This window comes from Aethalodelphis obliquidens, unplaced genomic scaffold (genome assembly GCF_003676395.1).
Source record: "Aethalodelphis obliquidens isolate GAN/ISIS:26980383/991018 unplaced genomic scaffold, ASM367639v1 scaffold4, whole genome shotgun sequence".
In the NCBI taxonomy this organism is placed as follows: domain Eukaryota; kingdom Metazoa; phylum Chordata; class Mammalia; order Artiodactyla; family Delphinidae; genus Aethalodelphis; species Aethalodelphis obliquidens.
Window position 1 is genome coordinate 6096314 of NW_020837948.1, and position 26969 is coordinate 6123282.

General features: G+C 54.4%; 1 protein-coding gene across 7 annotated transcripts in view; it reads right to left on the reverse strand.

Moving 5' to 3' along the window:
- Positions 1-2722: 2722 nt before the first annotated feature.
- The window catches only part of TCF7 (transcription factor 7), a 32633-nt gene continuing 8386 nt past the window's right edge, over positions 2723-26969 (reverse strand). Inside the window, exons 1-9 of one of the 7 annotated variants that reach the window (XM_027097636.1) lie at positions 15621-24330; positions 12477-12588; positions 11531-11621; positions 9813-9905; positions 8447-8566; positions 7858-8020; positions 7639-7746; positions 7069-7117; positions 4458-5882 (exon numbers count right to left, since the gene is read on the reverse strand). In XM_027097636.1, coding sequence (XP_026953437.1) covers positions 5572-5882; positions 7069-7117; positions 7639-7746; positions 7858-8020; positions 8447-8566; positions 9813-9905; positions 11531-11621; positions 12477-12588; positions 15621-15671 — 1098 coding nt within the window. In that variant the 5' untranslated portion in view covers positions 15672-24330 and the 3' untranslated portion in view covers positions 4458-5571. The other 6 variants (XM_027097603.1, XM_027097611.1, XM_027097586.1 and 3 more) reach the window with 6 other exon arrangements.

Here is a 26969-nt window from a genome sequence, read left to right on the forward strand (position 1 = left end):
CTCACCTTCAGAACCTTCCACCTGTATATGTTGCAAATTGGTATTTTTCCTTTGAGTGCTGAATGTGCCATTTCACATCCTCTAACTTTTACCTGCTTCAGATGCTTTGCAGATATTTCTGTCGTAGGAGGCTTATAGGAAGGGTGGGGATACAGAAGAAACTCAGATATATATATATTCAAGAGGAGGTGTGTGTGTGTGTGTGTGTGTCTAGAACCTAATTTCTACTCCTCCATTCCCCACCCGCCCGCCCCGCCATTGACTGCACATGCCTGAAAGAACAAGACTTCAGATAAAGGAATGTGAGAACACCTGAATAAAAAAGGAACATCTGGTCCAGAGCCCCGGGTGAACTTTAAAGAAGTGTCAGCCTGAACTAGTAACTATCTCCCTTATAATTCATAGCTGCTGAAATATCCCTTACTTTAGGTTGCTAGTGACCTAACTCATGGGGACTGCTAGGGATAGGATAGTTCCTACCCCTACCCTAGGACAGAATTATGCCCTTTGCAGTTAACTCTTTGTCCAGTCCCATAACTGTTCTTAACAACTTCAAAATGTCTCTTGATCTAAGGTGGGCTTTTATTCGAGGGAATTGACTATGGGAATATCCCCATCTATATTCTCTGTTGTAAAACTCCCTGCTGTACTCCCTGAGTACATTCAGTTATAGCTCCTCTCAGACCCCCACTGCCCAGTGTGGACAAGCAGACCAGTACAGACTTTGGGAGCCTGAGTTAAAAAGAAGCCCATGGTGATTTGAGATCTGAAACAGAAGGTGATCGCAGTAGTTGGGATTGGGGGAGTTGACACAACCTAGGAACCAGGTTCTGCTTTGGTTGCCAGCTCTGTTTCAAGGACCCTTGGTGAACTCTTAAACTCTCAAGAGACCTGAGAAACAGGCATGCTAAAGCAACTTTTCTAACCTCATAGAAAAGCCAACTCAGCTTTAATATAATGAATTAGTTTTTGGTCTCAAATCTTATAGGCCTGGCAAGTCTGTGTTACCCTTGTTCCTTCAACGCTGTTTTTTTTTTTCCCCCCGTAGAAATGCATGCAGGAACTGATTCCTTTCTTATTCTTTGGAACAATGTAAAGAACCATTCTGCTTCACTGCACATGTGGCCTTCCTAGCCAGGCTTATGGTACACTGAATAGAGCTGGGCAGCTTCTGGGCCATCCAGAATGTAGTTACAGTTCAGAAGAGAGTCTAGCCACAGAGCTTCCTGTAAAGGGGGAAACACCCTCAAATTGGGAGACCTGGGAATGCGCTGCTAGCTTGTTGGGCTGAGCCCTCACCATGTCTTCTGACTTGAGGGCAGGGGGAGCAGCCGTAACAGGGGAGGGATCAAGATCTGTATTTCAAGCAAATCTGCCAGTTGTCTAGGAATGTGTAAGGGAGGTTGGGATGTCTTGTCTTATGTCTCAGAAAACAGCATGTTTTTGGCTGGAAATGAGGTGGGACTGCTGTGGTATTTGAAGTTGAATTTGGGGCTACACTCTCAAGTCACCCCATGCCCTCACAGGAATGTGCTGGTATGATCTAGGAAGATTTGAGTTTCCTCTTTGAAGTCAGTTTCTTTTAAAAGGCTGGTTTGATTTTAACAAAGTTGCCAAAGCCCCCCTCTTTACCCTCACATACACAAAGAGTGCATTGTTCATGTACCCCCTGTGCTGTAAATAAGACACCAGATCAGATGCAGCAACCCAGTCTTGCATAAGCCTTGGTTAAAATGTTTTTTGAAACAACTAGGCCAGTAGCCAGAGCGGAATTCTTTAAATGGGACAGATGTCAAGAGAATGGCTGGTCTCCTCTAGCACCCTTGCAGAAAAAGGCAAGTCTAGGATTACAACTTTCAGTGGCCTACTTTAAATAGACACTACTCTGGAAGATGACTTTCTTTATATTTTTAAACATAAAATCCAAAAAACTAACTCTGTTAAGTGAAAATTACAATACATTATGGTGACCCAGCAGCTGGCTGTTGTAATACTTCTTGCCCACCATTTGTACCTAATGGTTGACTGACCTTTTGAGGTGGCTTTGTGACACCTTTTATATTCGTGATGGGTCTCAAGAAGTTTATACTTAAACATGATGGAAACTGCTGTGGAAAAAGATTGTAGATTTATCAGTCTTCAGTTTTGTATAAGAATATGACTACCTCAAGAAATATTTCATGTACCTTACAGTCTTTGGGAGGAAAGGGTTCTCTTAAAATACCCATCTTTTGGATTTTATGATGATACCAGGTTATAAAAGATTCCTGTGTGTTCATGTTTTCCTCAAAATAGGCTATGTACTTCTGTCTTTTCTTTCTGCCTTCAGAGGAAAATGGAGCCCAGTGATGATACGTGCCTATTTCTGGTTGGGTTTTCTTAGGGGCTGTGGCGGCAGTTTCCAGTCCATTCTCATATGAGCAGTGGGGTAGGTTGGCCTGTGCCTGCATCAGGGGTGAGCTCAGAGGACTGGGGGGTTAAGATCAAGGCTTGCAATGGGAACTTATACCTAGCATGAGCCCCGCTCTCTGGGTTGGAGCAGGGCCCAAGCCCCTTAAGGAGAGATGACAAGTCAATCCCTGGCTTGTGTAGGTTCAACGTCTTGAGAACATGTGTACCATAATAGAGAATAAACTTTGTGGCTGTGGAAAAGAAAAGGAAAGAGTGTTATACTCTGTCACTGAAACAGCTTATTCCTCAGAGTCAAGCTTTGAAAAAGAAACCCAGTAAAAAGTATCTTTATTCTCATATCAGAAAAGTTTTTCTGTAATATGCATTAACAATACAAAAATATTTTGAATACTACAATGGTCCTTTTTTCTCTCAAGACTTCTTGCAACACTACACCAGAACATACGATCTTTGGATTCTGAGAAGCCAGTGGCTAAAGTAGGAACTAAAGGCTTTTGTTGAGGGTGTGTGTGGGTACGGGGGTATAGCCCTTTCTCTTTGGACTCAGGCTATGTACAGTGAAGAGGAGGCAAAAAACCCAACTAAGTTAAATTAAAGATTTGTTTTTTAAGGCTCAGGGTTGAAGCTTGGCTCAGAAATGGGTTAAAGTAGGCTGTGGTGCAAACCCGATGTCCACCACTAGAGGTTTTCTGGGCTCCTTGCTTTGGTTGTAATAGTCTTTCTTCCTGCAGCCCCATAGGGAAACTGAAGCTGGCCTACTTTCACGCTGGAAGATAGACACTGGTTGTCCTGAGGTTTGGCTTGCCCTCTTACAACTGTCTGAGAGCTGGCTAGAATGGTGTGGATAGGCTGGAACTGGATCTGTGAAAAAGGCTCTCAAGAGCAGGTAGGGATGCACACTGGATTTTGAGCCATGACTTACTTGAACTGTTGACTGCAGCCACTAGTGACTGAGGCATTTGGTATCAGGGCTTCTTAGGTGGTTGAGTTCCTTAGGAAACATTTCTGAGTAATTTGAACTAGAGCCACATACCCTCACCACCCACACTTGCCTTTAAGGTGGTGTCAGGTTATTCCTGTTGGCTAGGGTGATAGGCCTAAATTTAACCTATTCCATTCACTCCTCTTCTTGTAAGCTCCAAAGAACGTGGCAAGAAGCTTCCTTTGGTCCAGCTTACAGATAGCAGCTGGTTTTCTGTAAACAGGGCTTCTCCAGGCCCTTAAGAGAGAAACACTGTTGTCTTAAGCTTTGTGGTTGTGACCATGCTTACATATTGTTTGGTAAACCAGCTTGTTCTTGGTCCATGAAGTATCTTGTATGGGGAGGGTGTGGCAGTGGTGGGGTTGGGTGGGGGAAGTAGGGAAAGCAGTTGGGCTCAGTCCAGTCCATCTATGACCTATAGCAGAAAAGCAAGGGAGGCAGGGAGGGGCATCTGGCTAGCAAGACAGATGGTAAAAAGAATAGATCCAGTCTGCCATAGGCATGAGGGGATGCCCTTAATCAAATGACACAACGCAGATCTAATTCCCACCACTTGGAGCAGTTTGAATTGATGGCCCCATGTTCAGGCAGAAGATGTGCAGCCTCTGAAATCTCCAGGGCCTGGACTCTGAGAGGGAGCCAACAGGGCCCCTGGCCGGTTTCCACGTGCTTTGGGGCTCTGTCGTCTCCTCTCAGAGGGTGGGCCCCTGGAGGAAGCCATGTGTCCTGTGCATGCTAGGCTGCCTGTCTCTGAGATTCCTGTTGCTGTACCTGTGTACTCTGCAGGTTGCTGTGAGGAGCCTGAGGGGGCCCAGGGGTCTGGGAGGCTGAGAGCGGCCGAGAGACCTGGTGATGTAGGCGCCGGTTCCGCAGGGCTAGCAAGCAGTTCTGTGGGGAAGTGGGGCAGCAGGAGGTACGAGGGTGAGTCCTGGGGAGCTGGGGACCCGGGGCAGCCTAGAGCACTGTCATCGGAAGGAACGGGGCTGGGGCAGCGGCCTTCTCCGGGTAAGTACCGAATGCATTTCTTTTTCCTCCTAGGAATAGTGAAGAGAGTTATCTGTAAACAGAGGGTGAATTCATAGTCATACTCCACAACCAAAAAATGCTGTCCTTGCATAGGCCTAGCTCCCCATGACTTAGGTGATATGTCTGTGCCTTCATGCTTAGCGCTACAACTGCTGAGCCTGGCCCAGACCTAGGGACAGGTGCAGCTCCCAGCAGAACCACAAGGTGGCACAGGGACCTTTTGTAGCTTGGCCTGTGGGCTGCCTGCTATCTTCCAGGGCAGCTATCTCCTAGTCTAGGCTGTTGAGGCTCTGCTTCACATTTGGGGGGCTCAGATCTGATTAAGGAAGTGGCGGGGGGTGGGGTGGGGGGGCTGCAATGGGCTTGTGGCTTCTAGGGCTGAGCAATCCAAATGCTCAGAGCTAGGCTAGGGGCAGAGAAGGGAAAGAATTGGACAGTGACTTGTCTACCATCTTATTCTCTGGACAACACTTTGTATCTGAGTAGCGTGGAATGGATGGAATAGGGCCTCCTCTGAGAACAGGGTTGCCTCCCATCATGTGTACACACACACACATACTTATTTCCCCCAAATTCCTCTTTGCCCTTGGACAGGGAGTATGGTGGGCACTCATAGGGGCTGGACAAGTATTCCCTAGAGTCAGTGAACTTACTGCCTGGAGCAGCCTGAGCCTTGGCTCTAGCAGGCCTGGCCTGAACCTCAACTAGGCAACTTTAGCCATTTGGTAGGTATACTTTCTTTTCCCATACACAAATATTTCTCTGTTGTATGGTGAAACATATAGGTTTAATGCCACAGGGTCTGAGTATGGCTACCAGGGGTACCTCTGTTCATCTCCCTACCTCTCTGAGCCCGCTGGTCTCAGCAGGTACGTGATATAAGTCACATGGCCACTGGGCATTTAGGTTATTCAGGTTTTTCTCTACTACAGTCACTTCATTATTCTTAGGGCTCGGTATGGTACAGCAGGGATCCCAACTGGAAGAAGTGAGGGAGCTGGTGGACCATGATGACTTTGAGGCCTGGGAACAGGGGCTCAGGCCATTTAAATGCTGTGTGTGTGATTTGTCTGCTGAGGACCTGCTAGGCCTGATAAGCACCAGACCAACATTACCAGGGAACCCTGGGCACCAGGTACCAGAAATACCTTCTAAGTCTGCCTTTCCTTTCCTCCTAGAGCATTGTCTCTCCTCCTTCCTCTTAGACCCAAGTAGTCTTCCCCACGAGCTGTTGTGTTCACTCCCATTCTTAGGAGGCATGGGCTCCCCAGTCTGTGGGTATGTTGGGGGCTAGGGGCCAGAGGAGGGCAGCAGGCCCAGCAGAACATGTGCAGAGAGTAAGGGAAGCAGCTTGAAGCAAAGGGAGGACAGTGGTGGGGACAAACCCACCTGCACGGACCACACCAATCCGTCTGCTGGTTGAGGCCAAAGCGAGCACGGCATTTCTTAGGCGAGCCAGGGTCTGCTCACAGCCATGCCAGAGGGGCAGAGCAGGGCAGAGGGCGAGCAGGCAGGCAGCAGGGCAGAGCAGGGCCCAGAAAGAAGAGGTAACATCAGTGTTAGCCAGTCACAGATACCCCACAGTCCCTACAGGCAAGGGCTTCTCCACGGCACAGCCAGCCCTAGTGGGAGCCCCAGGGCCCAAAGCCAAGGTATCAGGAAAGGGTGGCACCCAGCTGGCAGTGTAGAGGCAGTGGGAAGAACGGCGGGGGTGGGGAGGGAGGGGACCCTATCAGACTGGCTCCTCTCTGTGGCTTGTGGGGCCCCTTGCAGCAAGGGAGCTCAGAGAAGAACCTGGGGGGCCCGTGGGGATCAAGCCTCTTCTGCCTTAGGGCCCCACCCCCACCCCGCCAACTCCCTGCCCATTTTATCCAGTTTTTCTTCATCTTTGCCAGTGTGCAATCTGCCTGACCCATATCCCCTGCGGCTGTAGCTTAAGCCTATGCTAATACTTTTCCAGAAGGAAAGTAAAGCCCATTCTTCAACCTTAGAAAAAGGACTGAGGACTCTCCCGTGCCCCAGTCCTAGCTTCCAGCTTCCCTGTGTGGGGCAGCACAGCTGAGAAAGTCACTCGTGGATGCGGAGTGTGAAGTATCAGAGTTGGGACAGGAATTCACCCAGAGGAAGACTTGAGGCAGGGTGCGGCCTCCCGAGTCCTCTATACAGAGCACTTTGCGCCTCCGTGAGAACTGGGGGTGGGGCGATAGAAAAATTGCTAGGCACCAGCCAACAGGCTGTGTGACTGCTGGGCTCAAGCATGGGGCCTGGCTCAGCCTTCACCCAGACAGCCTGCTGCTCACCTCCGCAGAGCTAACCAGGATGCAGTATTTGGGTTTAGTCTTGAATCAAACAGTTCCTCACTAGCTTCTCTGGCAGAGGCTGGCCACTAGCAGGGCTTGCAAGGGTGTGTGTGTGGCGGGTCACAAAGCACTGCTCTAAGAATTGGCTTCTGCAGGTCTTCCCTGGGACTTAGTGTAGCTGTTCCTCCTGTGGGGGGTTGACTTGTGAGATGCAGGCCTTGTTTCCAGAGGGCCCAGGCCCTAAAGGTTCATGGCTCAGTACTCTGCCCCTCTCTTGGGCCAGAGCAGGGCCGCTCGTGAGCTGGGGACCCGAGAGGAGCCTCCACTACTGCTGAGGGAAGGCCTCACCTGTGTTGGATTCTTGGTGCTTTTCCCGTGACCGCCTCTTCTTCTTCCCCTGCAGGGAGCAAAGTGGAGGATGCTCAGAGGATGCTGGGAGGTGGACACTGTAACCCCAGTGAGCGAGTGGTTGGGACACCTGCAGCCTGCTGCCTAGTCTGGCTGCCGCTGGGATTCCAGGTCCACAGTTCCCTCTGACTTGGGGGCCCTGGTGTTTCTTGATTGCACTTTTTGCTAGGTTACCACGGAGCAGTTGGGGCCTCCTCCCTTTCCCACACTGGTCTCCTTTCTGAATGCAGGAGGTGACTTCCGGGCCCCTTCCTCCGCTTGTGCTGATGTAGCCCAGTCAAGTACTGGACAACAGCCCTGTGTGGAAGTACATCCTGGGGAGAATGAGCCTGCCTTTAGGGGCAGCTCCCCTCATCTGATCCTCTTCTGAGCTAGCCATGGGAGGCCTTGGACCCTCTATTCTACCACCTCCCCTCCTCCTCTGTGCCTTCAGGACAGTAGTCCCAACTTCCCTGGTGAGACTGTGGCCTGGCATCTTGAAGGTTCCCTTACTGCGTGTTGGCCACTCACGTAGTTGTCCCGCGCCGACCAGCCTGGGTAGAGCTGCATGTGCAGCTGCCTCTCCTTGCGGGCCAGCTCATAATACTTGGCTTGCTCTTCCCGGGACAGTGCGTGCCACTGCAGAGGGGAAGGGGAGCAGATGGAGGTGCATCAGGGAGTCAGCAGGCTGCACCGGGGTGAAGGTAGTCAGGGCCCACCCCTACCAGCCAACCTGCCCCGTGGCCTCACCCTACGGCCCAGGATCTGGTTGATGGCAGCGCTCTCCTTGAGTGTGCATTCTGCAATGACCTTTGCTCTCATCTCCTTCATGTACAGCATGAAGGCATTGAGAGGCTTCTTGATGGTTGGCTTCTTGGCTTCCTTCTCTGCCTTGGATTCTGCCTGCGTCTTCCTGAAGGACACATGAACAGATCACTCAGGGGCCCCCACGGTGTCCTGATGCTACCACTCTCCTCTAGTGTGTCCAGTGTATGTGTAAGTGCCTGGATACTAGGGTTTTTTAAATGGGATCTTTTTTTTAGCTGCCCCAAAGTAGGTGAGCAGAGCTAAGTAACTTATAGTTCCTTATAGGAATTTTGCAGCTAAGTAAGGAGAACCCCTCCCCTCTTGGCTCAAACTAAATCCACCCACTCCCTTCCTGCTTCTGAGGATCAAAAAACTGGTCAGTGGCAATTGCCAAAGGACGGCTTGGCCAGAGGCCTCCTGGCAGTCCCTGGAGCTTCCAGGCAGCAGGCTTGGGCCTGGGGGGAGGAATGTGTATCTTGAGGTCTGCTTACCTGTCCCACCCCCAGTCCCCATTGAGTGTCTTTTCACTCACAGGCTGCGGTCATAGGGCTGCAGCTCCTGCTTCCCTGAAGGGGGCACAATGGCTGGGTGGGGGATGGCTGCGGGGTGACCAGGTACACCGGAACCTAGCATCAGGGGTGGATGGGTGAACCTAAAGGCAGAAGAAGAGTTAACAATGAGCCAGGTATGTACGGGCCAGATCTCTGGACACAGAGAGGCCCCTGCACAATACAAGAGGGTGAACAGATACCCACCTCCACTGACCTGCATACAAGTACACAGAAATACATACAAATACCTGCTCCCAACACACTGCACAGACACGATGCAAAAATCTACATGTATGTCAAATTCAGGTGGTTACTGAAGCTCTGAATAGCTTTTGAATCTGTCCCCTTCTTACCTCCTGCCCTCACCAGCTCAGCCTCAGCCTGTGGCTGCCCTTATTTTCCTCCTTGACCCCTCAAGGCCTCTCTCTATATAACAGCCAGAGTGACCTTTTAAAAACACCTGAATGCTCTTGGCCACTTCTGTTGAAATTCCCCCACTGCCCACAGAATAAAACCCAGGCTCCTCCCTAGGGCTTGCACAGCCCTGTATGGCCATCTCTGCTGACATTTCTAGCCCCACCCCCCCACCCCACTTCCCATCACTTCCCACCCCCAGCCATCTCCAGTTACTGATGTTCCCTTTGTTTCCCTCACTCAAGAGATGTTATCCTCTTCATGAAGCCTTCCCTGACCCATCAGACATGGCTGGGGTCTCCTCGGGGCTTCCCCATCACCCAGCTAGCCCATTCAACTGCTGCTGCTGTGTCTATACCTCCCACCCTGGGCTGTGGGCTACAGATGTCTGTTGAATTCCTTGTTCCATACCTGCGCACAAGCCTGTCACTGAGGGAGTGAGCCAAGTGAAAGGACACACATATACACATAGCTCCCACTTTACTTTCTTGATGTTCTATGGATACCAATCTGTCCCTTACTGCTTGCACAGGTATGGAATAACTGAGCAGGTGGCCCCTAAGGGCCAGAGGTTGGAGATGCATGTAAAAGGTTCTGCCTCAGCTTGGGCAGAGCTCAGGGGTTGCTGTCCTGACTCATCCTTTGCTCAGCAGGATGCACAACAGAGGTGACTGCACACACACCTGCACACGTGTACATGCACTGTCTCTGGCTGCTCTGTTGTGCTTTGCACTGTATGGCCTGGGCTTAGGCCTCCTGCACTCCCACTGGCTTCATTCTCAGGTATAGGGCAGCATGGGGCTGGAGAATGACAGACGGACGGATGGACAGACGATTGACACAGGGCAAGCACTGGCCTGGGCGTGGCCTCTTGTGGGCACTGAAGCCTGGGCAACAGGAAGCAGGAGCCTAGCTGCAGGGTAGGGGACTCACCTGGGGTAGGGGGCGCCAGGGGCTGCGGTGGGGGCGGGGAAGTGCTGTCTATATCCGCAGGAAGGGGACAGGGGGTAGAGAGGAGGGCTGGGCCTGTGGTTGGGAGAGATAGCTGTTAGCAGTCTGGCTACTTGCCAAATGTGGGGAACGACTTCCCCACCTTGCTTGGGCCTGACCCCTAGTGTAATAAGGCAAATTGGCTTCTGCTTGGACCACTCTAGTGTATATTTTAAACACGTGCCACCAGAGGGCAACCTTTCCCTCTACAGCAGCGGTCCCCAACCTTTCTGGCACCAGGGGCCGGTTTTGTGGAAGACAGTTTTTCCACGGACTGGGGCTCGCCCTGCCGCTTACCTCCTGCTGTGCGGCCCGGTTCCTAACCCCTGCTCTACAGGCTTACCTTCCCTCTACTCGTGTATAAGGGGTAGAAATGGCAGCATTCTCCTGGGACCCAGGTTGGTAGGTCCCTGGGGTCCCTCCAGCCTCACCTCCTGAAATTCGGGCTTGATACCTGCATACCTGCCTTAAGACCTTTGCACTCACTGTTGACACTGTTAGGACTGTTCTTCTGTCCCACTTTGTTTCAAACTCCTGGTCATCTGTCAAGGTCTTGTTTGGCCAAAACACCCTTTCTCCTGAAAGCCCTTGAGATCCCAAACTGGATGAGGTGTCCCTCCAGGCTTCTACAGTCCTCAAAGCACTGCTAACAGTGCTCTGTAATTGGCCTCTTGCCTGACGTGTGCACTAGGTGGACTGAGTTCTGAGAGGGCAGGGACCGGAGGATCAACCAGCTTCAGCAGTGCTGCTCTGGTTCCCAGAACCTGCCCGGTGCACTTAAATCCTGCGGGGACTCGTAAGGGTAGTCCTGATTTGTATTCAAGGTGGAGCTTTATCCAGAGACAATCTGGACAGGGAAGAGTGAGCTGAACGTGGATAAAGGGCAAGTAGGAAGGGGCAGGTGGGCCCCAGGTTGGGCTTCTGGCCTGCTCTGCCTTCCTGGGAAGCCAGGCTTTCCTGCCTTTGGGTAATTGCCCCAACCTAGAGAGGCTAGAGACCTGCCTAGGTCAAACTGTGCACGATGAACAAAGGGTCACGTACTCTGCCAAGGCCCAGCTCCAGCTGAAGACGGGCCCTTTGGCTCACAGTTGGGCCTGCCGAATGAGATCCAGGCTGTCTTTCCCTGGCCCAGCCTTAGCAGAGTCTCCAAGCAGAATGCCAGGGGCTTGGACTGAAGCAGGCACCATAGGGGCAAGAAGGACCCTGCCCTTCAAGCAGCTCAGCCAAGGAAGGGACCAGCCAGCAGTAGACACTGAGGCAAGTGGGAACTATCCCTCTGTCCACCAGGCCACTGAGAAGCAACAGCTTCTCTTGTGGCCATGCATGCTGCCACGTCCCCGGTCAGGCCTACTTTTTCTTCCTCACATACTCATATGGCCCTGAACAGCCCAGGGTTCTCCCGTCCAAGTCTTAGACGTTACGGCAGAGTGTGATAGGGCTAGGACCAGGGGCTAGGTCTCCTGCCTTCCCAAAGGGAGTATGTCTGGCTAGCTGAGGCATGGATAGAGCTGCTGGCCAGCCCCTGGTACCTGTACAGAGCTGGCATCTGTACAGAGCTGGCATCTGGGTGCTCAGCACAGAAGGGTGGAGGAGGAAAATGGAAGGGCAGGTATGGGTCCAACCAGCGCAAGGTGCCCCTTTCCCACTGGGCCCTCACTCACCAGCTTACAGTGTGCGGGAGCTGTCCCATGCTGCCTGAGGTCAGAGAGTAGAAGCCAGAGAGGTCAGGGGTCTGCAGAGGCCTGTGAACTCCTGCAGTGGAGAGGGGCCGAGTAAGTGAGCCAGTCTGACCTGGAGGCCACTTCAGCTAGTTACTGCATCCTGGAGCCTCCTGTGGGGCCCTCCTAGGATCCCATCTCCGTATGCTAGAGGGAGGACCAGACATACTGGTTTGTTCAGGACTATCCCAGTGTGATAACAGTGCCCCATTTACAGGCTAGGGAAATCAAGGGCAGAGGGTTTGGGTGACTTGCCTACGGGACAGTGGCTGGACAGTGGCAGAGTTGGAGTCATTCAGGAGTGGGAGGCCAGACCTTGCCACACCCTGGTCCAATGCTGGTCTGTAACTGGGGCCTCTCTGCTGGGGGCTCTAGCCTGGCTTTCCGGGCAGGAGGCAGACCCCCTGGCCTGGGGAGCCAGGGCTCCACCCATCCCCCCGTGCCCCCTCCTCCCCAGGGTTGAGTCAGCAGGTTTCCCACAGCCGACAATGGCTGATTTCAGAATGACTCTGCCCGAGGCTGAGGTGAATCAGCCATCACAACCACCACTTTCCATTTTCTCACTGGGGGAGGGAAAGACTACAAGTTTTATATTTATCAGTTTTACACAGAGGCCTACTCCCATACTGGTATTGGGTAGTCACGCAGGATTTAGGCTCCTACCTCAACCTGAAGCCTTCAGATTTTGACCAGGTACCACCTTCCCCAACCTTTGGTGCCCTCAGGCTCCTCAATCTGTTGGGCATGTTCGAGGGGCCCTGAGTTTGCACAGCCCCAGGTTCTCCACTTACAAAAAGGGTCTAGCCACCTGGTCTCAGAAGGCTGGGACTTGATCTCCCCACTCCCCGGCTCTGGGTCTTGTTGGGCCATTCCCATCCAGGATCCATACCTTGCTTCTGGCTGATGTCGGCTGGAGCAGGTGTGGGGTGTGGGCTGCTGAAATGGTCATAGAGAGGAGAGAGTTGGGGAACGCCGTGGGAAGGCTGACTGGCCTTGTTGTGCTGAAAAACGAGGAGGGTGGGTGAATGTGGGGGACCTGAGAGAGGAAGGCACGAGACCGGGGTGCACATACGGGAAGAGCCCCAATTAACTGTGTGGCGGCAGCCCAACCACCAGAGAAAAGTGGAGGTGATCAAAACCACAGGCTTCACTGGACAGGACCCCACTCAGGCCACCTGGTGTCCAGGGGCCCTGCCCCCCCACCCAACTTTGCCCAAGCAGTCCAGTCTCCCACTAGAGAGCCTCTCGGTCTTTCTTGGCCCTCAGTTCTAGGAGGCGTTTCCCCTGCCCAGGAAATTCTTCCTGCCTCCTGGTTTCAGAGATCTCCCTGTTTCTCTGAGGCCCTATGGCCTGTCTGGGGAGCTGCTCACAAGCCTCCAGCCCTAAGCCTGGAGCTTGCTGTCCCCCTCCTCTAGCCCCCAGACTGAGGGGCTTGAGTCTGACCCTCTGGAACCACCTCAGGCTTAAGAGGATTTGTTGACATAGGGAAGGGGCCCCCTCAGCTCTCTACTCAGGGGAGGTGGGGCAAGGTCGTGCCAGCTGTGGCCAGGCTCCCCCCAGGGCCAACCCACCCAGCCTCCACACTTCCTGTTTCCTCAGCACCGCAGGACTCTTACTTTTCACGCTAGTCACATGGATTTGTCATGAGTTGACTCATATTCAGACTGGGACGGGGGCTCCCCTGAGACCCAACCACAGGGAGTTTGCGGCTCAGGGCCAAGGCCTAGCTCTGCATATCCTCGGTGCACACCTTTGCAGGCCAGGGCCCTGGAGACATCATCTAAAACTGAAGGTCAGCTTCCACTTGGAAAAGTCCACCTGTGGGGATGCTGCTGGCTGGGAGCACAGATGAGTGACTTCTAACCCACGACACAGAAGAAATGGGACATCTCTGGGGCAACAGTCATGAGAGATGGTAGTCTGGGCTCCTTCCCACCCTGTAGGTGAAATTTCTCACTGGCTGAATTTAGCCAGACTCCTTAACATCTCTGGGCTTCCTCTCCTGTGTAGTGGATGGGATTCATGATCCCGTCATCACCAGGTTGGAGGAAGGTGAAGGTAGCTCTTGGTGAGGAGGCCTGGCACCGGTCCTTCAGCACTGGCTGTTGGGGGTCCAGAGTGAGGCTAGAGGGAAGGGCAGGTATGAGCCACACTGTAGCCATGGCATGAGGCTCCCGGGTGGGCACAGGATCCCACACCTCCCAGCAACAGCCCTGGCCACCACCTTTCCCACATTCCTGCCTCCAGGGGAGCTTCAGGCTGGGCTACAAGCTGTACCCTTCCCCTCAGGGCTTGGTAAATTGCTCACACTGCCACCTGTCAGTCCCCTGCTCATCCATCTGCCCACCAGGAGGAGTCTTGGATACCAGGGATGATAAGCCTGCCTCCTGTCCTCAGGCAGACAGGAGTTAATGCTCTAATAGTGGTGCCTCCTTCTTTGCGGCTGGCGTGGATCTGGCATCACAGCCACTTCCTGAGGCCGATGCCTCACCTCTGACCAGAGGCCTCTCCTGGGGCAGCGCAGGAGAGCTTCCGAGGACTCGCCACTGTGGGCTTGAGGAAGAGTCTGCCAACCACGTTCAGTTCCTGGATCTAATTTACTACAATACCTGAGCACCTATTACCTTGTCTCAAATGGCTCCTGTGAGGATAAAGCCAGGAGCTCAAGTAGTCAGGTGTCAGGTAATGAGGAAGGGACATGTAAGAAGCCCTTCATTCACCCTGAAGAGTGAGGAGGAAACGTTACTTAGAGTGCTTCCCTAGCCCCCTGGTGCCAGGCCTCACATGGGCCAGACACTTTGATCTTATTATGCCAAGGAGGTCTGCCTGGAGATGGCAGACACGCCTGGCAGCCCACTGGCAGCATCACTTGTGAAGAGTGAAGACAGGGCCATGCTGTTCAAAGCTTTGGTTGCTGGGACCTTCCTGTTGCTGTGTGAAGGCTGGGCTTCCTGAGCAAGCTGGGGGAAGCTCCTGTCATTCCCAGGCCTTCTTTTATCCCCAGCACGGACCCAGACTCACCTGTGACAGGTTGGGATCGTGCGGGGGAATGGAAGGTGGAAAACAGGACCCTCAGGCCTGCAGGTGACCGGCAACAGAGAGAGGAGTAGACTGGGATAGTAGGTGTGGGGTACGGGGTGTGGGGGAATGTGACCCCTTCATGTACTGAGTACTTGCCACATGCCAGGCACTGTGCCCAGCACTTTGCAAGCCCAGTCTTATTCCCACCAGGGTACCAGCAGGTTGCTGTTTCTCGCATCTGTAAGTCCTCCAGCTGCCACCTCGTGTCTTGCTCCCCTTTATTGCAGACCTCAGCAGAGCTGTCCCCATTTGCTGCCTTTAGTTTTCAGCTCTCATTATCCCTTCATCCAGGCCAGTCTCTTGCCCCATCACTTCCCTAGGTGACTCGTCAAGGTCCCTAGGGACTTCCATGTTGCTGAACTCAGCGGTCAATTCTCAGTCTGCATTTTACCTGACTTCTCAGCACACTGAACACAACTGATCTCTCCCTCCTCCTTGTGGTAGTTTCTTCACTTCGATTCCAGAATGCCACACTTCCCTGATTTTCCTCTAACCTCAGAGACCACTCCTTCTCAGCCTTGTTTCTGGCTCTTTATCTTCTTCCTGACCTGACCCAAGCTTGGCCCTCAGTTCTCTATCAATCCTCCCCTCCCAGGCTGCTCTCATCCAGGCTTACGGCTTTAAACGTCTTCATCTGATGACTCCACATCTCCAGCCCCCACTTCTAGGAACTCCACTCTCCAAATGCTCCCCAAATTCAACATGTCCAAAGTAGAACCTTTGACTCCCTGCCCCAAACATTCCTCTCCATCTTCCTCAGTTAATGGTAACTCCCTCCTTCCAGTGGCTGAGACCAAACAGCTTGGAGTCACCTTTGACGCTTCTTTTTCTCACACTCCACCTCCAATTTGTCAGCAAATCCTAACGGCTCTACTTTCAAAATATAACAGAATCCAGCCACTTCTTTCTTTCTCCCTTTCCCCACCCAGTCCAAGCCACAGTCACATCTCACCTGGCGACTGCAGCAGCCTCCTGCTTCCTCAGTCCTCCATCCAGCAGCCATAGAAATCAGATCACGTCGCTCCTCAGCCCAGGCCTATGGAGCTCCAGGATCAGGCCCCCAACTACCTCTCTAACCCCAGTACCGTCCTCGCTCCTTGCTCACTATGCCCAGCACTTCTCATGGTTGTTTCAGCCTCCAGCCTCTTCCTCCAGTTACTCCAGTGGTCATTTTTAACTGTGCCAGGATGGGAAGTGGGTTGGGAAGTACAGCTCTAGGCTTGCTGACCTTTTTCATTGACCTTTCCTCTATAGGACCCTGGGCCAGTATGCCCCTTGTAAAATGAGCATGATCATATCAACCCTGCCTACCTCATTGGTCATGGATGCAAAGAACCCTGCTTTATCCTAGAATTTTTGGGAGCAGGAGCCAAGGGCCTATGAAGGTGGAAAGCTTTCTGGAAACCTCGGGGGCCTTTTTACCCTGATAAGTTCCTAGGACAGGGATTAGCCAGATCCCAGGCCTTGTGGCACACATGGAGATGAGCCTCAGGGCCCACTCCCTCAGGAACCTGGGACCCTGGTGGAAGGCATTCCACTATTCGCCATCTAAGGGCACAAACGCCTGGAGCCCTGGTGCAATGGGTGGAATGAACACCCTCCACAGGGCGCTGCAGACCACAGAGCTTTCAAATCTAAACTTCTGCTTCAGAGAAGGCCCTGCCATTCAGCCTTGGCTCTGGCTTTTCAGCTCTCAGAGTTATAAGCCTGGCTGGTGGAATAGGCAGCTCTGACCCTGGGGAATCTTAGGAGCAGAGCCTGGGGTCCAAGGTGCCAGCTCTAGGAAGACAGTCCCGGAGTCCCACTCTGCCCAGGGCAGGCAGAGGGTGGCTCCACAGCAGGTTTCGCAGCACACCACCTTCCCCAGGGAAGGCTCGTTTGGGCCAGGAAGCCCTGTCACCTGAGGGACAGCTAGAGCTGACCCTCCTTGGCCAGGTTGTTTAAGCTCCATGTTGTAACACAGCTCATTCTAGGTCTAGGAAACCTCAGAATCCAGCTCAGCCTATAGCCTCTGGCCTGGTTATGTATGTGTGTGACAGGAGCAGATGGACAGAGGGCTCATCCTGTCCCCCAGCCTTCCCTGGGAACTGGGGAAAAGCCTCATTAGACGGGGGTCTGTAGCCAGGCCACAGGAGAAGTGCCAGGTGGGTGGAGGTGGGGCTGAGAACCTGCCAGCAGGTGGAGGTCCTGAGGTGCCAGGGCTCCAGGGCAGAGCACTGAGGGCCTGGCCAGTCCTTCCCACGTTCGTGCAGGCTGCCTCTCAGCCTCACTCCCCAGCCCCCTGCATGCCCGGTGGTGGCAGCCAGGGGAAACTGTCTGGCGCAGGACCTGGTGCCCCACGCCCCTCTCAGCCAAATGGAACGTCCCGCTCCACGGCCTCAGCACAAGGCTGTCCCAGGGCTAGGCTGCCCAGCCAGCAGGGTGGAGTTGCCTGGGGCCTGGCCTGTGTCTGGGGAGCCCAGTGACTGGAGCTCTGCTCCTCTCCTCCCCTGATGGTGACTGTGCCCTGCCTCCGAGGGAAGGAGGCAGGCCTGGGTTGATCGTCCCCACCCGTCCCTGAGTATCTCGACGACACAACCTCATCTCTTACCTCTGAGGGCAGAGTGCCAGGCATAGCGCTGGGCACTCAGTAAGCGCTCCCAGCATGGTGGGATGTATAAACAAATGAAAGACCTAACAGCAGACCATACTCCTTGATCAGCACACTCCAAGACCCCTGTTCTTGGCCTTTGCATACAGCCCCTTTCCCCTCTCCCCCTCCAGACTGCAGCACTCCAGGACGAGTCTAGACTCTGAGACCCTTGGACTGGGAACAGCCTTAGCAGAGGCGGTCCTTCCTGCCACAGCATTGCTCTTACTGTTCTTCCCCATGCCGGTTCAAAACCTATCGTCCCGAAGGCGGTCCTCATCCTTCTAGGATCTTTTCATTGGCCCGTGGCTGGAAATTCCTCACTCTGGTGCCCCAGCATGCCCTCCTCTTGCTGAGCAGGCTGGAGCCAAGAAGGGGCCCTAGGGCAGGGCCAGGCAGGAGGAGGTGGAAATGAGGGACTCCTGAGGTCGGTCTCCTCTGCTCTGAAGTCGGGCTTGGGCCTGGCCGGGCTGCTCCCGCCTCCCTCTTCCCCAACCCCCAACTTCCTGCAGGCTCAGGTGAAAAATAAACACGGTCGGCATTTTCCCTGCAGACCGCAGAGGTCGGCTTACAGGCTGTGTGCACCCTGAGAGCCCTTGCCACTGCCAGCAGAGAAGCTCACTCGCCTCTAACGGTTGACTCTGAAAACCCCCAAACGCTTAAGAAGCCGCACAACACTTTCTCAGTGAAGAAAGCTTCTGCTTCCTCTGGTCTCAAGCCTGGAGGGTGGAAGCGTGTGAGGCTGACAAGGCCCTCCCAAGAAGGCCTCCCCTTGGCAGGGACTGTGCCAGGAGGAGCACCACCCCGCAACACACACATACACACACTGCACCAGAATTCGCAGTTGACCACTATCAGCAGACACAGTCAGTCAGGATGTATTTACTAAGCTCCTACAATGTATCAGGCAGAAGAATGTTTCAGGCCAGGAGATCAGCATCTGCTAATGACAGCTGATGGTTTATACCCTGTGCGAGGCATAATTCTGAGCACCTTATAGAGTTTAACTCATGTACTCCTAAAACCTATGAAATAGGTACAATTATTATCCCCATTTAATAAACGAGGAAACTGAGATGGAGACATTACATAGCTTGCCCAAGGTCACACAGCTTGTAAGTGGCAGAGCTGAGATTCCACCAACTGTACTGCAAAGGCCCTACGGTTATCAAGGACAGAACAAGGGGGAACAGGGGAAGGAGTCCCAGTCCTAAACTCAGTCTCTCCCTTCTTCAGCCTAGTTGGTCAGAGTCACCTAAGCCAGTGCTCCCCTGACCCTAAAGATGCTCCAGTAAGTTCTGGGACCCTGGGATTGGGGTTCTAGCTATACCCCATGCCTGCTTGCCTGCCAGGGCTGTTGGCACAGGGAGCTTGCCTGATGGCAATAGTTGGGACATGACCCCAGGTCCCCAGCCCACATCTCCCCGACTCACTCTCGCACAGCCACACCCCAGCCATACCCAACCACGCAGGCCTGCCTCTCTCTTACCCAGGTGTCCAGCTCTTCGCCTCTGCACCTTTATCCACCCCTTACACCCTCCCCTCCCAGCTTTCCACACTTCCTCCTACTCTTTGCCATACTGATTCCTTCTCATCCTGACCTCAGTCTAAGGGCCACTTCCTTAGGACTGTGACCTGGGTGGGGTTCCACCAGCCCAGCAGGCAGAGCTGCCCACTTGCTGCAGGGGTTGTTGGCCTAGGGGTCCTGGAGGGCAGAATCGGCTTGTTAGTCATCTCTGCCTCTCCAGGGTCTGTGCTTGGCATGTTCATTAAGACTTGCTGAATGAAGGCCTCTAGAATACCTGATGCCCCAGAACCCGTGCATGCCTACCCACTCATCCAACCATGGACCTGACTTCAGTCTCTTGGCTCCTAGAAGAGGGGGGGCGGTATTCCTGATGCCCGCTCTGGAGCTGCGGAACGGCCCTTGGGATGAGTCCACAGAAGGAGGGCAGATCCACACCTCGAACTAGACAGAAGGGTGGGCTATTGATAGTTATTGTTCTCTCTGCGAAGTGCACAGATGTGAAATTCAGTATTGTAAATGCCACATGTGACAACTGATTTGAGGCAGGCATTATCCTTCCTGTTTTACTCATGAGGGTCGTGAGGCTCAGTGACGCTGAGAAAATTGCAAGTCAGTGCTGGGGACCCCTTTAAGGTCTCTCAGGGTCTTCAGGCAACACCAGACAGCCACATTCTCATCTCTCACCTCCTCTCCCTCTGTGCTCCAGCCACTTTGGCTTCAAGGGCCATGCTGTTGCCTCTGCCTGGAGAGCTCTCCCACCACTTGTTGGGCTCTCAAGTTAGGTCTCTAGCAGTACGTGTAGGTAGGGCCCAGTGTGAGCCAGTGTTTAGGGAGCATGTGGCAGCACTGGACAAAGCACCCTGGCTGGGGCTGGGCATGGTCACAGCAGCACACAGGAGGCTGGGAGGAACTGGGGCCACTGCTGGGAGTCAGGGACATCCTGCCTGGCAACTGAGACCCTGTGCCTCCTTCTACCCCATCTCCTCCTTCCTGCAACACCTTGCGAGTCAGAATTCACCAGACAGTCAAAGCCAGGGCTACCACTAGTTCATATGGTGCCTTTGTGCTAACTAGAAAAAGTACCCTTTCCTCTGGAGAGACAGCCAGGCCCACACCAGGGCACGTGGCTTGTGGAGCATAGTGCAGGCTAGATTTCAGCTCCTTGGCCCAGATTCCCTGCATAACCCCACACAGTGGCCCTGCTCAAAAGGTCCTCTCCAGTTCTCACTTCTCTTCCCTGCATTGCCAGAAACCAGGCCACGCTCCATCCAGGGTCTGCCACTCAACTTCTGCTCTGGCCTTGATCAGTTCCTCTGGACTCCTCTCCCAGCTCCAGGGCCCACTAGTGCCCACCACACACAGCTCCCCCAGTCCTCTAGGTCTGGAGCTGGGGATCCACTGTCCAGCACCCACGGTGCTTAAGCACCAAGGAGTCTGGCCAGTTTCTGAGTGGGAAGCTGCCCCACGGCCTGGGACCACGAGAATGAACTTCCCAGAAGGAAGCAGGTCCTCCAAAGGAGGTTCGCCTGCATATCAGCCAAGCCGTGATGTGCAGGCTCCCCAGACCCCACGTCTGCAGATATCCCCTGGCTGGGCTCATGCCCTTTTATTGCCAGCCCCCGCTGCCCAGGACATGGTGCTCTCCAGAGGACGGCCCTCAAGCACCCCGCCCACAGCGTGCTGGACGCCTTGTGCTAGACGCCCACCGCAGAGCATGGAGCCGCGGCCGTGTGGCCAGCTGAGCTGGAGGGCTAGGGTATGGCTGGGCTACACCCTTGCGGACCAGGAGGCTTTAGTCCCGCCTGCCAGCACAGGACTGTGGCCAGGGATGCACAGAGCCCTCCCAGGTCCACGTGGCCAGTCCACCAGCTGCCTGGCCTTGACATCAGATAGGGGGTCCTGCCACAGCAGAGGCAAGGACTTGAGTCCCTGCCTACAGGCTTGGCAAACCACAGGCCTGCTCTAGACCCAGCCTGGCCCCGAGGCACCCCCGGAGCTAGCGGAACCTCACTTAGCTGAGTGGCCTGGCCCACAGCCTCCAGCGGTTTCTATGCATTCGTTTACTTTTGTTTTCCTTCTTCCTCTCTGAGGTAAACGCCCCTCAGGACAGGATGTTTTCAGAGGAAAATATAAGCTTCCGGGAGCTGCTGCAGCCGAGCTGCTAGTTGATGCTACCGACACACTGTCTGGGGACTCTGCAGCAGCCTGGGGGCTGGGCATCCCCTGTCCAGGCAGTCACCCTCCCAGCTCCTCAAGGCCCAGCCCTCCGGGAGCCCATGTGCCTGAGGCAGAGGCCAGGGCACAACCTCGGCTCAGGCTGTCTTTGGCAGTAGGGAAAGCCAGGCTCAGGGAAGAAGGCATTTGAGGAGTTCAGAGGTTTTGTTCCCTTGGGAGCAAAACAAAAACGCTTTGTAGAAAAGGCATGAAGAAAGCAGTGGAGGTGCAGACTTAGACACGGCAGCCGCCACCAGTGGCAGCCTCCTGTGTGCCTAGCACCCTGCAGGGTTCGCCCCCCGCCCCCCGAATCCCACCAGTCTTCCCAACCACTTTGTGACGTGTGTACAGATTGTGCGGATGAGGAAAGGGTAGCCGGGAGAGGTTAAATGACTTGCCCAAGGTCTCAGAGCAAGTAGTGACAGATCGGGATTTGAATCCAGCCCTTTGGGGTTCCTGGCCAGAGATCTTTACCACTCGGTGAGAGGCCTCCCAGGCCAGCTGGTAGCGCACAGCAATGGAGACCACACGTGTGAGGCGCAGGAGCCGAGTGGTTGCCAGGTTCTCCCCCCTACACTGGGTCTCCTCACTAAGACCTCCACCTACCCGGGACCCGCTGGATTTTGCCAGCAACACCCTGCCCTCATAGGAGGTGATGTGGGTCCTCAGTCGTAAATGACTAAAGGAACCGTGAGAAGTCATTCTTCCCACCAGGTCTGGCCTCTTCCCAGTCCACGTGCATGCGGGGTGGATGGCCACCGCAGAAGAGTTAGTGTGCTGCCTAGGAGCGAGAGCTAGGGCGGCCTGGCGCAGGGCCCAGAGAGGCGGAGGCTGATGGTCAGCGACGGCTCAAGGGTGGGAGGCAGAAGAGACTTGGAGATCTCATCCCCAGCCTTGGCACTGCATTCCTGCCCCAATTAATTCCAGCCAGCTTCTGAGGAGCAAAGATAAGATGGGGGCCTCTGAGTTACCTGGTCTGTTCAGCTGCCTGTACCAGCCCAGAGGACAGTTCTGCCCTGGGGCCACAGTCAGGAAGCTCACTTGGGTCTAACCCTTGCAGCTACTGCCAGTTAAGGAAGGCCCTTGGGGCTCTGCCTGGACTCAGTCCAGCGGTTTATCCCAAGTGAACAAGGCAAGGAGTGGAAACGACTTGCTGGAGGCTTCAGGCCCCAGGATGCTCCCACCCAAGCCCCTCACGCCAAGTGTAAGCAGATGGAGGAGGGCAGGGCTGCTGCAACTGTCACAGGGGCCCTCTTGGGGTGGAGCCCTCTAATGAGGTTGAGTTAGGGGGTTCCAAAAACCACACCAAACAGCTTTTACAGATACACACCTGGGTCTAACACTATAAAAATACAGGAAGAGGGTGAAACACTAAATTCCTGGCGGGGGTGAGGAGTGGGGATGGATGGGATGGGGGAGCCAAGGCGACCCAGCTGTAGCTATAAAACCCAACTTTTCAAAAATGAGTGGATAGATATGTTGTCTGAGAGGCAAGGTAGCAGGTGGTAAGGGCAGGGAACACAGAGGTAGATGCCTGAATTCACGTCTCTCCTCCAGCACTTGCAAAGTGTGTCTCTCTGTGCTTCAGGTTCCCCATCTGTACAATATCCATATCTCATAGGGATTAAATGAAGTAATATTTGTGTGTGCTAATATTTTTTAAAATTAACGAAGAAGAAAACAAAAGACAAAGGCGAGCATGTTCCTAGACCAAGGCTTTTCAGGAAAGCCGGCTTTTGTGCCAGGCCAGGGCTGCTGGCCCTCGATTTCCTTTGGACTACGGCCAGATTGCTGTTGGGCCAGACTCCTGAGCTCCTGACTAGCCCTCAGTGACCAGAGCCAGGGCAGGGGCGGGGGGAGGCGTGGGGGGTGGCACGGGAGGAGTAGAGGAGGGCAGTGGTAGAAGAAGAAACCCTCAAAATGCCGCAGCAGGGTTGGGAGGTGGATCTGGTTTCCAAGGGGTTTGGGGAGGGGACACCCATGTGCAGGGATGCCCTCAGATTCCTCAGTCCAGCCATTCCCATTGTCTCCGAGCCTAGGACACCCTCTAGCCCATCCCTGGACCACACAGAGGAGGGCACCTGGGCCAGAGAAGTCCAACAGTGAGCTCCAAGCTAAGCCAGGACCAGGACCAAAGTTAGAAAGGAGGAATCAACCTATACACAGTTCTTAACTGTCCTTGCATCATGCATCAAACCTGATGTAATCTTTTTTTAAAAATTTAACTTAATTTTTGGCTGCGCTGGGAGGCTTGCGGGATCTTAGTTCCCCAACCAGGGATTGAACCCATGCCCTCGGCAGTGAAAGTGCAGAGTCCTAACCACTGGACCACCAGGGAATTCCCAAACCTGATGTCATCTTAAATGTCATTTATAAACACTTTTCCAGGTAATATTTATTCTGAAAGCCCTGAGGTCCTGCTTTTAACCAAGAAACAACCCTTTTGGCCCCCGATAGCATGTGGTCCAGCCCTGACCCAGGTCCAGAGCTCTGAGGTCACGCCCAGGAGGGGCAGTAAGGGCCAAGTCTTTCCTTGAGGCCAGAGGAATTCAGCTCATAAACTCAACAGGAGTGGGTTCAGCTTTGCAGCCTGCAATGCTCCCAATGAGCTCCACACAATCGAGACCAAAGGGACAGAGCAGAGCCTGGGCTTTGGGGTAAAACAGACCTGAGTCCAAGTCCTGACTCTGACAGGTACTAGCAAGTTCTTAACCTCTCTGAGCCTCAGTTTCCCCATCTGTAAAATGAGAGCGATAATAGTATCTACTTTCTTGGCTTCTTGTAAGGATCTTGCTATTAGGATTAAGTCCCCAGCACAGGTCTGGCACTTGGGAAGTTCTTGACACATGCACTATTACTGTGGCTGTTGTTATTCTTGCAACAGTTTACGAGCACCTACTATGGGTCATGCGCTATGCTGGCCGCTAAGATTCTAGCAGTGAAGAAGACAGATGTGGCCTTGGCCCTGTAGATCCTCTCCAGCCCTTTTGATCCCAACCACCATCCCTTAAACCCCACCTCAACACGGCCATCAACGCTTGTGGCCTCTGCAATCCCAGCTTCATCTGGCCCCACACCCTTTGGTCTATGTTCACCCCCCAGCCCCACCCATGGGGTTGCCCACCACAGCTGGGGGGCTCCCAGGCTGTAGCCTGCTTCAAAGCCTGTCGGCAAGCTCTGGGGCGGCTGCTGCAGCCCGGCGCACACTTGGGGCCGCCCCGCCTGGACCCTGGCTATAGCCGCAGAGACCTCACTGCCACTGCTGCAGAGCTCTCCACAGGCTGCTTCTCAGAGTCCCTAAGTGCCCACCCACCCCCTGCCTGCCTGGCCACCGGGCCAGCCACAGAGCCATCTGATTTGAATGAAACTTCAAACTTAATGACTTTCATGCTGGTTATTTAAAACGCAATGTAATTTTCTTAAACACCCTATTATTTCCTTTGATAGCTACAAAGCTTCCCCCAATCCCATAAGCATGTTTATTTTTAGGGAAAAGAGTGGTTTTGCAGTTGGTCATAGAGACTATAGGGAAAAGGAGCCTGCAGAAAGTAGGGCAAAGAGTCAACCGTAGCAGCCTGGAGACCCACAGCTGCCTTGCCTTCGTGCTGGGGCAGACTCCACCGACACCACGGGGTCCAGGGCAGGACCCTGCCCTTCTCATACCAGCACATCCACCAGCGGCCCTCCTGTCTACCATCTGACAGTGGCCAAGTCCCCCTTCCTGTGCTTCCCCTCCACAGGGCCCCAGTGTCCTCATCTGTAAGATGGTTCCACTGGCTTCCCACAGACATGCCAGGCAACTATGGTCTGGGGAAGGGGTCCTGCGGCCACTGACATGCTCTCAGCTGCCTCCTCCAGACATTCTGCCCTAGTTAAGGCCTTGAGGCCTGCAGCTTTGAGCAGCTGGACGAGATCTGTGCCCAGATAAAGTGGCCTCCGGCAGTGGCTGCCCACACTGGGAGGGTGGGTGGGTGTGGCCCTGCCAGTCGGGGGCCCCCTGGCAAGGGAGGTGGCCTAGTGGTGGGTGTGCGTGCAGAGGTCAGCTGAGCCCCGCCAATGCGGGGTGTCCTCTGGGAATGGCTATTTTTAGATCCCAGGCTTTCATGTGGCCGAATGATGTGCAGTTTACAAAGCATTGGTAATGCGTTTCAGATGGCGGCCCAGCGGACCGGGAGGCTGGGCCTCCTGCCACCAGAGCCAGGTCAGAGTTAGTCAGAATACCCTCAACTGGACTTCTGTCACCTGTCTCTCCCTCCCTACAATTCCTTCTTGCCTGACAGGGAGACCAGGCCTGGAGCAGTCCTTGCAATACCCACCAAAGACCCCCTGAGGCCCACCCGAGCAGCAGGCCTCCCCAGCTGACCCTCGTCTGAACTTCAGAAATCCTCATGTCCAGAGCTCCCCACCCCCGTTTACAGAAGGAAATTGAGACCCAGAGAGGTTAACAGATTTGCTTGAGGTCACACACCCGGGGGAGGAGGTGGCCTTGGTCCCTGGCTTCCTTACCCATCATAGCCCCCTCCCCTCATGGGCAAATTGGGCTTCCTGGGAGGGGTGACCGGCCAGCCCTGGCTAGGCCACCCAGACACGGTGGGCTGGGGCAGCTGTAACCATGCACCCCCAGAACGCACTGTTCCCTGGGGCCTGCCCATCCACGCCTGCAGCCCCAGCCGCACACTCGCCATCAGCTGAAAGCAGAGAGTGTGGAGCCCAGACACCTCTCCGGTTCGTGGAGAGAGAGAGAGAGATGGTTGTTTTAACGGGAGGGGTAAAGGGGTTGGCAAAGCATCTGCTTCCTCTGATCTCCAAGGAGCTTTGGCTGTGGAGCTGGCTGTGACATGAAGGCTGTGTGTCACCATCTCCCTCTGGGCTCTAAAGCCATATCTGCTAGCACAGCCCAGGCAGGCAGGCAGGCAGGCTCCATGGGTGGGACAGGCTACATGGCTGCCTCCCCACAAGAGAGGGCCAAACTCACCAAACTACTACCTTGGGCCAGGGACCCTATCCAGCAGGGGACAGTCCCTCTACCCACCAGGGGACTGAGCCAACGGGAGCCCCATGTTCTGCAGGACCAGAAGGGGCCAAACCCTCTGACCAGGACAAACCCTCCCGGGCTGCAGCTCAGAGACTACACATGCCAAGGCTGATGTGGGCCACACCTCTTTAAGGGAGGGAGGCGGCACCCACGTCCAAACCCCAAGCATCAAAGGTCTGCGAGCTGAGACAGCAAACTGCCTGAAGGAAGAAGCTAACAATGTCCTGGGGTCTCAGAGACCCTCCATTGACTCCTGGGGCCTTGGAGTCCTGCTAGAGACAGTGCTGAGGAGACGTGTTCTCCACACCCTGGCTAAAGCACCAATGGGCTGCACACCCTGACCTCTGGGGTTCAGCTCCCCTCAGGAAACAGCGGACAAGACCCTGGACTCATGACCCTGGAGTGAGACTGAGAGTCAAAAGAAATAACACAAAACTTCCACCTCTGAGGCACTCCTGCCTTGCATGTGCCAGTCCGCTCGGGTCTGCCCTGCCCAAAGCCCACCCCCTCCCTTGCATCCCAGCATCCACCTGCCCCAGCTGCCGGCTCTGCCCGCCTCACCCTCTATGTTCAACTCAAACCATCTCCCGTGGGCACCACACTGCCCTTCATGCTGCCAACACACTGCAGGTACCCACCAGCCACTCCTGGGCTCTGGAACCAGCACCCCCGGGTATTAAGGTCACGTGCTGGGCCTTCAGTGCTGGCCCTTCTCCAGCCTCACAGACCCTGGGCTTCGGGTGGCTCTTCCAATGACCAAGAACATACTAATTTCTGCCTCTCCTCCTCTGCTTGAGCTGTGCCCCCGACCTCGAGCATTCTCCCACTCTCACCTTCGCAGGTTCTGGGCCAGCCAGAACTCTCCCCTGTCAGGAAGCCTTCCTGGCTGCCCCCA